The sequence below is a fragment of the Mastomys coucha genome, chromosome X (genome assembly GCF_008632895.1).
Source record: "Mastomys coucha isolate ucsf_1 chromosome X, UCSF_Mcou_1, whole genome shotgun sequence".
Classification (NCBI taxonomy): Eukaryota; Metazoa; Chordata; class Mammalia; order Rodentia; family Muridae; genus Mastomys; species Mastomys coucha.
In genome coordinates this window covers 46,492,022-46,502,347 of record NC_045030.1, presented here as the reverse complement: position 1 = coordinate 46,502,347, position 10,326 = coordinate 46,492,022, and the positions used below count along the sequence as shown (strand labels likewise).

General features: G+C 36.4%; 1 protein-coding gene across 1 annotated transcript in view; it reads left to right on the top strand.

Moving 5' to 3' along the window:
- Thoc2 (THO complex 2) overlaps positions 1-10,326 on the top strand; it is a 119,047-nt gene that overhangs the window by 11,976 nt on the left and 96,745 nt on the right. Inside the window, exon 3 of the mRNA XM_031372621.1 lies at positions 8,787-8,845. Coding sequence (XP_031228481.1) covers positions 8,787-8,845 — 59 coding nt within the window. The remainder of the gene's footprint in view (positions 1-8,786; positions 8,846-10,326) is intronic.

Sequence of the window (10,326 nt, the reverse complement as noted above, 5' to 3'; positions counted from 1 at the left end):
TTTGAGACATGGTTTCCAGGCTGGCCTTGAGCTGGCTGTGTAGCTGAGGGTGATCTTGAATTCCTAATCTCATGCTTTCCCTTCTCAAGAACAAGGATTCCGTATCACACCTAGTTCATGTGCCACTGGGGATCAAACTTGGGGCACAGAATACATTGGCAAGCACTCTACCCACTGAACTACATCTCTGGTCCTGAAACCTGTCTTAATTTGATTTCATATTTTAACTTGTATTCATGAATTAAGTGCAAATCTTGGTCTGCTTTTCTGTTAAGAGAAATTCATTCTTCAGGACATGTTGATGCAACATGTTACTACTTTGTTTGCAAAGTTATTTTATAATGCTGAAATAGAGAATCTGCCATTAATGAAACTACTTTTTCCTACTTATAAGGGTAAAACTTTTGTTAATTTGTTTTTTATGACATTTCTTGTTTTCATAAGTTCATGTTTCTACAAGATAAAATGGTTTTGTCCTCATATTTATTTTTGAGGGTAGTATTTTTGTTATAACATTGAAAATAGAGACAAGTATTTTGCTTAAACTATTTAACCTTTCTTGCTGTTTTGTTTTTAAAAGCTAATTGAAACACAGGCGGATATCAGTCTTTTATATGTGAAGCAAGCTTGCAAGCTGTGAGCGTACCCCCAGAGCTCCCAGGGACTAAACCACCAACTAAAGAGTAAACATGGTGGAACTCATGGCTCCAGCAGCATGTGTATAGCAGAGGATGGCCAAGTCGGTCATCAGTGGGAGGAGAGAGACTTGGCCCTGTGAAGGTCTATGCCCCAGTGTAGGGGAATGCTAGGGCCAGGAAGTGGGAAAGGGTAGAGTGGTGAGCAGGGGGAGGGAACAGGGTTTGTTTTAGTTTTTGTTATTTTATTTATTTATTTATTTATTTATTTATTTATTTATTTGGAGGGGAACCTGGGAAATGAGATATTATAAATAAAGAAAACATCTAATAAAAAAATGAAAAATGCAAAAAAAAGTACTTCATGCTTGTTTGTGTTTCCTTTTTGCTGAAAATGGGGATAAGTAAGATGGAAAGCTAAATATACATGTTAAAAAGATTCATAACATAATTCTGAAATCATTAAAAGAATATAACTCATTCATTCATGTTTTCACAGATCTTTGAAGAAAGTAGATTTCTGTGTTTGTTCTCAGGGAGTTGAGGCAGCATTTCCATAACAGCACAAAACTATTTGACAAGAGGAAAAACTGGTCAACTTAAATATTAAGGGCATAAATCAATACTGATGCTTTGACTGAGAATATTTGAATATTTTTAAGGTCATATTATAATGGGTAAGTATTTGAGGTCCTTTTGTCTGTTATCATCCTGTAACGTAGGTTAGTTTACCAGAAGTGTTTGACAGATAGGACAGCGAGATAGATGCAACATTCAGAACCAATTACTTTTAAGGATAGTTGTGGGCCTACTATTTGTGGACACAGTTAAACTGATACTTGAAAAAAACTTTTTTGAGACAGGGTACTGCCTTAATCTTTCCATCTTTTTGCCTCAGGTTCTAAGTGCTTGTTTTTGTTTTAAGTACACATTATCTGTTATGTAAGTGAATTGCCTGAATATTATAACCCATTCATGAATTTGTACACAATTTTAGAAGACTTTTGATGTGATGACGATATTATCTGCAAGCTAATAAATGTGCTTGTGGCCTAGTGACAATATAAAATGACATTTCAGTTGTTTCTTAGTTATGTAATGATGACTGTACCATAGGTAGGAGTTCGGAACACTGACACAGCCTCTCTTCAGTCATTGGAAGGCTTATTGAAAAAGACATGTATTACCATTGCTGAAAGTAGAAGATGAAGCTGGTGGAAATTCAAGGGAACAAAGGCATTTGTAATAAGGAAGAATAAAACAAAAATCCTTATTCTCTCTCTTTTTGAGACAGGATTTTAGTCTATTCCATGCTGGTCTAGAACTTGTGGTAACTCTGCCTCAGTCTTTCAAGGTTTTGGGATTTCAATTGGATGAATTCCTACAGCTCCTTTCAATTTCTTTCTTTTTCTCCCTCCCTCCTACCAGACCAGGGTAATTGGCATATCCATTACCTCACATCAGCAGTGTTCAACCTTTCTAATTCTGTGACCCTTTAATGCAGTTCCTCTGGTTGTGGTCACCCCTAGCCATAACATTGTTTCATTACTACTTCATAACTAATTTTGCTGCTGTTATGAATTGTAATGTAAATATCTGATATGCAGGATATCTAATATACTACCCACAAAGGGGTTTCAGCCCACAGGTTGAGAACTGCTGCATCAAATATTTATCCTTTGTGCTGAGAATACTTGAAAATCCTCTCTATTGGCAACTTTTTGAGACAGGTCTTTTTCCAGTGAACCATCTTGCTAGCCCTGTCTAGTTGAATAAATTTTTTTTTACTAAGTGGTGGGTGGTTAATAGTTTATAATGGAGATTTTCAATTTTTATATAGATTTAATTAGTAACTGTTTTACATTGGCCTTTTATTCTTAGTTTTGAATATAATTCTATAGCCAGGTTAGATGTTACTTGAGATAGGAGAATCATAGCTTGTGGTTTGCCTGGGCTACATAGTGAATTCAAGACTAGCTTAATTAACTTGTCCAGACTGTCCAAAGAAAAAATAAAAGAGGGATAAGGGTCTATCTAATTGATAGAGTGTTTGCCTAGCATGTGCAAGGCTGTGGGTTCAGTTTCAGTAGCAAAACAAGAAGAGGATGTTTATTGGTTTTTTTCTAGTAACAAATGTAGTATCAAAATATATGATACAGAGACAAGGTATAGGGATATGGGTAGCCTATAGCATAGATACTCTCTGTAAGTGATGGTATTGTGGCATCATATTAGCAAAAGATAGGGTAGATAAACAGAATCTACAAGTTTTTTTTCCCCAGTGTTAAGGATTGAACTCCAGGCTTTGCATGTTCAACCCACTCATAAGTTGGACTGGAGTGAAGTCCTGGCAGAAGTTGGAGGTGAGAAAGGGTAGAGTGAAATTGTTGTAAATACAGTACTCATGAAATTGTCATAAAACAAAGAAAGAAACTTGTTGGTTCTCTTCATTTACTTTAAAATGTTGGCATGGCTGGGCATGGTGGCCCATGCCTTTAATCATAGCACTCAGAAAGCAGTGAGAGACAGACCTCTGAGTTCAAAGACAGACTGGTCTATGTAGTGAATTCTAGGCCAGCCAAAGCTACGTATAGAGGTTCTATCTCAAAAACGTTGACCTGTAAGATTTTTTTTCTAACTTGTGACATTGAACAAAGATAGAGATGCGCCTAAATATTAACATATAGAACTTAGAGAATTGTATAACTCAAATGCAAGTCATATGCCTGTAATCCAACATTTAGAGGGTAAAACAAGAGAATCATGAATTTGAGGCCAACCTCAGCTACGTAATATAAATAGAGTCAGAAAGCAAGCTAACAGCTACATGTGTGGCATTCACACGTTTAATCCCAGCACTTAAGAGATGTGCAGATCTCTGAATTTGAAACTAGCCTGGTCTATTGAGCAAGTTCTAGGCCAGCCAAGGTTACATAGGAAGACCCAGTCTCAAAACAAAACAAAACAAAATACAGACTTACAAACAAAACAACAAAAACCAAAATGTATATACCACCTATTTTACATCCCTATCAGGCACCATAACCTCTTTTTCTGATCTCTTTTTCACCATCTTTGTGGTAATCATTATTTTGACATTTATGTTTTGGTCCTCCATATTCTACCTCATAAGTTCTGGGATTATAGACATGTGTCATTTTATCTGACTTTTAAAGTTAGGATCATATATTAATGAGGATGGGAAGATTGGCCAAGCTGAGACAGGAGGATCAGGAATTTAAGGTTAGTCTGAGCAACAGGAAACCTTGTTTCAAAAACAACAGCAGTAAAACTTAGAAAAAATTGTCAGTGTGATTTGTGTGTACTTCATTGTAGCTTATATTTTCATTGAGCATCATTTTAATATCTATTATTGGTCTTTAGAAGTTCTGGTTTATCCTTGTGAGGATCTTTATATCTTTTGTCTGTGTTTCCTATTAATTTTTCTTTGCTGTCTTTGAGATGCTTCATGTTGTTTGTGGGCTATATTGCATTTTTTGCAGGTACATGTATATTCTTAGTACATATTCAATCTTCAAACAGTGACCTCTAAACATTTCTTTGCGGTTGGGTCTTGACTTTGTAGCCTTGGATGTCTTAGAACTCTATGTAGCCTAGGCTGGTCTATAACTCATAATAAATTTTCGTTCCTCAGCTGCCTATATGCTAGTATATGCCAGGAATGTGCCATCGTGCCTAGCTAATCGTGGTCTTTTTGGTGTTTGTTTTTGAGATAAGGTCTGGCTGTGTAGCCCAGGGTGGTCTGTAATTCATGATTAGCATCTGCATTCACACTTGGGCTTAATGGTGACTTTTGATGAACAGAAATGATTCATTTTACTATTGTCAAAATGATCCTTTATTTGCTATACTAGTAACCTTTATCTTAATGCCTCCCTCTCCTATTTTCTCATTCTATGTTTTCTTTTCAGACAGGGTTTCATGCTAGCCCAGACTTTCTTGGAACTCAAGACAGTCCTCCTGTCTCAGTCCTCTGAGGGTTGGAATAATCCTTCCCGACACCAAGGTTAATGAAGTTATCCTATATTATTTTGGGAACTTAATTTTCTTTTTGAAATGGGGTCTTGATCTGTAATCTACCCAGGAACCTTGATTTGTAATCTCCTAGAACTCATTTTGTAGGCCAGACTGGCCTCAAATTCAAGGCAGTCCTCCTGCCTCCACCTCAGGAGTATGGTATCTGTATAGGCATGTATAGGCATGAGGCATGACACCTAGATTCTTTTCATTTTGATTTAGCATTTAAAATCATTATTTTGTGTTTGTGAATGTATGTGGCATATGTGTACGAGTGTATGTGCGTGTGTGAGTGTGAGTGTGCACGTGTATTTTCTCCTTCCCCTTTCATGTGATTCCAGGGATTGAACTTAGTCCCTATGCTTATCCATCACCTCTACTGGCCCTGCTTTTTATTTTATTATTTTCTTAAAGAGCGATTCTGTGTTGCCCAGCTTGGTTTAGAATTCAAGGGCTTATGTGGTCCTTTCTCCTTTTACCCTAGTTTAAACTACCTTGGTACCAGGTATGGTGGTACGAAATTGTAAACCTAGTACTCAGGAAGCGGAGGCAGGAAGACTGGCAAATTCCAAGTCAGCCTGGTCTATATAGTCAGCTAGGGCTGCATAGTGGGAATCTGCTTTCTCACCCCCCAATTACTAACAAAAAAAGTAAAAGAAACCAAACCAGACACTCCCCCCCAAATCAAATACAAAGCAACGACATTTTGATACTTTGTAAATAAAATCCATTTGATTCTTTCTTATTTTGGAATGGGTCTTTTATCCACAGTTGTTATACAACATATAATGGCCATTTGGAAAAAGTCTTTCACTGAATTATGCAACTCTTTTAAATATTGACACACTTCATTGTGTGGTGTCAAATACACATTCCATAGTGTCACCACCAAAGATGATCAGGGAAACCTCTATGACAGTAGTCATCCCCATAGTGGCAGAAACAAATTTTTCAAAATTATTTTATCATTGATAACAAATACTATTTTCCTTGAAGTGACAAACTTGGTTCATTATAGTTATAACTTGTTCGTTTCTCAGGTGGAAAAAATGGTGTTCTATAAAACCAAGATAGTTAAGTTAAAAACCACTATCATAGGCATGTTGGTGACTACCTATAATCCCAGCACTTTGGGTGGTTGAGGTAAGAGAATTACATTGAATTAGAGACTAGTCAAAGCTACATAGTAAGTATATTCCAACTGTAAATAAGAAGACCCTGTTTGAAAAATACAGATTTACTAGTAGTTTTCATGTATACAACTGTTAATAATTTAATGTTGGGTAGGAATTGTTTATTCAAACTTCTCATTTTATCGGAACATTTAAATGACATTTTAAAAAATGACAGACAGCACTGGATATGGTGTTGCATATTTGGAATCTCAGTGCTTGTGGCACCGAGGTAGGAGGATCAAGTGTGCCAGGCTAGCCTGGGCTGCATGGTAAGATTCTGTCTGCCAAACAAAAAAGCTAGGCCAACACTCTGGAGGCAGAGCCACTGGGATGTATAGGAAAACTGTGTCTCAAAAACCAAACCAAGCCGGGCAGTGGTGGCGCACGCCTTTGATCCCAGTACTTGGGAGGCAGAGGCAGGCGAATTTCTGAGTTCAAGGCCAGCCTGGTCTACAGAGTGAGTTCCAGGACAGCCAGGGCTACACAGAGAAACCCTGTCTCGAAAAACTAAGAACAAAACAAAACAAAACCCTAAATTACTAAAACAAACCAAACAACAAGACCCCAACCAACTACCCCCACAAAACCCCAAATATTTCTGAACTCAGACATATTATTTTGTTGGTTCTGGAGATTGAACCCAGGGCCTTATGCATGCTGGGAAGTCGTTTACCACTGGACTATACCCCAGCCCTGTGTTCTGAATTTACATAAATTAATAATTAATAAATTTTTGGTACTAGGGATTTTATTCATAAACAATAATATTTTTTAGACAGTCTCTGTGTTGCAGCCATGCTGAAAGATGACCAAGATATTAGGGTTGATTCCTTTTTTTTTTTTTTTTTTTTTTGTCTAGCATGTCTACTAAGGATCTGAGTCAGAAAATCCAGTAGCAGTTGTAAACATGCTTGGTGTAGAGATAAAATTGGAGGTAGATAGACTTAGGAATTTCTGCCTTACAAGTGGGTAAGATCACCCACTGTGTATGGGGGAGAAAGTGGTACTGCTAAGAGCAAAAGCCATCAAATATAAGGACAGATGCACTTGCAAGCATAAGAGATGATTCCACTGAAAAGGAAAGGGAGGGAGAGAAGAGGATTTGGACATCCCTAAGCTGAGACTGGAAACGCTCCACAGTCTGAAACATTGTTGTTGGTTTTTTCTTTTTTCCTGAGACAAGGTTTCTCTGTGTAGCCTTGGCTGTCCTGGAACTCACTCTGTAGACCAGACTGGCCTCGAACTCAGAAATCTGCCTGCCTCTGTCTCCCAAGTGCTAGGAGTAAAGGCATGTGCCACCACTGCCCGGCAGTCTGAAACGTCTTGAGTACTGAGATACCACTAGTAGAAACTTCCATTACTGACAGGCTGAAAGGACACAGCTTAAGAACACGGTTTATTTCATGTCTCCAAGGAAAACAAGGCTCTGGTAGTCCCTTTCAGCTACAATAACATCTTTTTTTTGAGCATGTCCAGGTTCTTCTCACTTGTAAGTCTGCATACTAAGTAATAAATAAAATGGTATATGTGTTGTCACTGTATAGTAAACTGTTGAGTGCATAAAGTTAAAAAATATTTAAGATTATTGTTAGGGGGTTGTAGAAATGGCTTAGCAATTGATAGCACTTAACTGCTCTTCAGAGGATCTGAGTTCAGGTCTTGGGGACCTATGTTGGGCAGCTCACAGCAGCGTGCTTGTCAATCCAGCTCCAGGGGATCTGACACCTTGTTCCTTCCACAGGCACCTGAACATGGTATACACTAATACAAATATACACACATACATGAAAACAAACCTTATGTATGTGTAAGGTATATATGAACCAAAATACATTTTGTGTTATGTTTTTAGTCCTCAGACATCTTAGGTACATACAAAAATTTTGAACAGAAATATGAAAAAATTAAATTCTGGAATAGTTTTCATTCTAAGCATTGTAGATAAGGGATACTCCTCCCCAGTGTATTAATTTGAATCCTGTGGGATGTCCCTTTTGGTGTTTTGATTGTTTTGTTTTTATTTTTGGTTGCTCAAATGTTTTCTAGTTTGCAGTTTAGTAGTCACCAACTCTTTGCCAATCTTGTTTCAACTATATTTCCTTTTAATTATTTCATTGTTTTGTACTACTTTGTAGTAGATAGCATGTTATCTATAGTGTTATATTGAAGATGAGAATGTAGTATTTCTTTGGCATTCTGATTTTATTTTTCTCTTGGTGGTGTATTATTTCATCAGTAGCGAGGACATAATGCTTTTAGTCTGTTTCCATGGTGTGAAAAGCCACTGACAGATGGTGGCTTTTTTTATTAGGGATCTTAAAATGAAGATGTTCTAATTCTATCATTTTATTGGCATATATTATTGTACAAAATAACGGGTCTCATTATTTCTGTGTACAATTTACTGTGGTCATATTCAACCCTAATCATTCCCTCTTCTCTCTGCCTACCTTCACAGTGCTCCATTTATGTTTTAGCCTTTGTCCAAAAAAAAAAAAAAAAAAAAAGAGGAAAAAGGAGAAATCTAGATTTCTCATCCACCATTCCCTCTGTTGGCTGAAGCAATCTAAAATGGAGACATTTTATTTGATATAGGGTCTCAAATTTACTATGGTAGCAGAGGCTGATTCTCTTTTCTTTGCCTCTTAAATCCTAGGATTACAATCATGTAACACTATGTCAAGTAGAGATATTTTTTATTTAATGTTTATAATGAGAGGTAGAAAAATTTTTATGTAAAAAATGATTTGCCAAGTTTCAGGAAGATGGTTGATTGATCTCTAGTTCTGATGTGTTAGAAGGTTTTGTCATGATTATAGGTATTTAAATACATCTGGGGTGTTTCCGTATACTTTTTAGGAGATAAAACTTGTTCCTTAGGAGTAAATTGTTTTCAGGATTGAAAATTGATAGTGTTTTTTTTTTTTTTAAATTCTAGTTTGCATTTATGCCGGATTCTCAGTGAAAATAAAAGCCATGACAGTTCGACCTACAGAGGTATGATTTTTTTAAAAGTATCATAGCTATCATTTTTGGTTTGTTTAAAAGTATACATCTTTATTTGATCTTATGTAAGAGTGCATGTAACTAAGACCTTATAGTCAGTAATAAAACTGTAGTTCCAGTAAGACTATACATCTTGGATACACACTTTATTTCATCTGTCTGACTTTTATAATTGTTGTACATTTGTTTAAATTTCTGTAGTTAGCTGTATCAGTCATAAATGAGAGAGAAAGCTATCCTGGAAAAAAACTGTTTTGGTCATTGTTGCACTAGAAAATTTCCACCAACCAAGTTCAGTATTTTTGCTCAAGCTGGTTGTGTTCAAGTGGTATCTGGGGAGCTTGTTAAAGGCAGTTGTCATGGAAAATATAAGCAAAGGAGTGTTTGCTGCATACACAGATAGGACATATTAAGTAAAAATGTTCCATAATTAAGCAGGATGTAGATTTTACTTTTATAGGATTTTACTGTTTAGCTTTCATTAATTTAAAACTAGGAACATGGATTTGGTAAAAGACAAGCCAAAAAGCAATTGTGTCTGATTTATACTGTTTTTATTTATAGCTTTCATTGAAGATAATCCTGTACGTTTTTGGTATAAAGTCAGTCTTTTTATAATTAATAGTTTATTTTAACAAAATAAGTATATAACAATTACTGTAGTTACATAGCATTGTGAATAGATGATAAGAATAGTGTTTTTCCTACAGAAAAACTTAATTTGGTTTTATTAAAGATTGAGTATTACCTTAATTTGAGAGGATATATTTATTAGATGGAACATTTTGAGGGTTGAGGGGAAAGTATTTTTAACAAATGAAATACCAAGTTTTGATTTGTGTTATTTAAGGAAGCTCTGTTTTAAGATTTAACATCTTAGCTGGGTTTGGTGGCACCTTCCTATAATCCTAGAACTTTGGATGCTGACATGATGATTGGGATTTCAAAGCCAGCCTGGGCTACCAAGCGAGCTCCAGGCCAATCTGAGCTGCATAGTAGAACCCTGTCTCAAAAACAACCAACCAAATAGCAAACAAAAAAATCAAAGTCTTTTAATGTGTCTAGCATGACACTCACAAATCCTAGATTTTTACCTTGTTTATAAAGCAATATAATTGGGCTGTATAAATGTATATAGCTCAGCAGTAGAGCACTGGCCAGGCAAATTGGAAGCCCCATTTTTTTGTTTCTAGTATTCCAAGAAAATCTGTATGATCATTCATAATGACATTCAAGTTGTGTGTGTGTGTGTGTGTGTGTGTGTGTGTGTCTCACACACACATTTGTTTTGCCTAAGTAAAGTTGACTGCTGGAAATTTAGGAAAGTATAAAAGTATATATGTATATGTGTATAAAATTCTTCTCTCATACATTATATTCCTCTGCCTCCATTCCTCCCAGTTCCCCCTCTGTTCCCACCTTCCCTCTCCCCTAGATCTACTCCTCCTCTGTCTCCTTTCCAACCCCCCCCC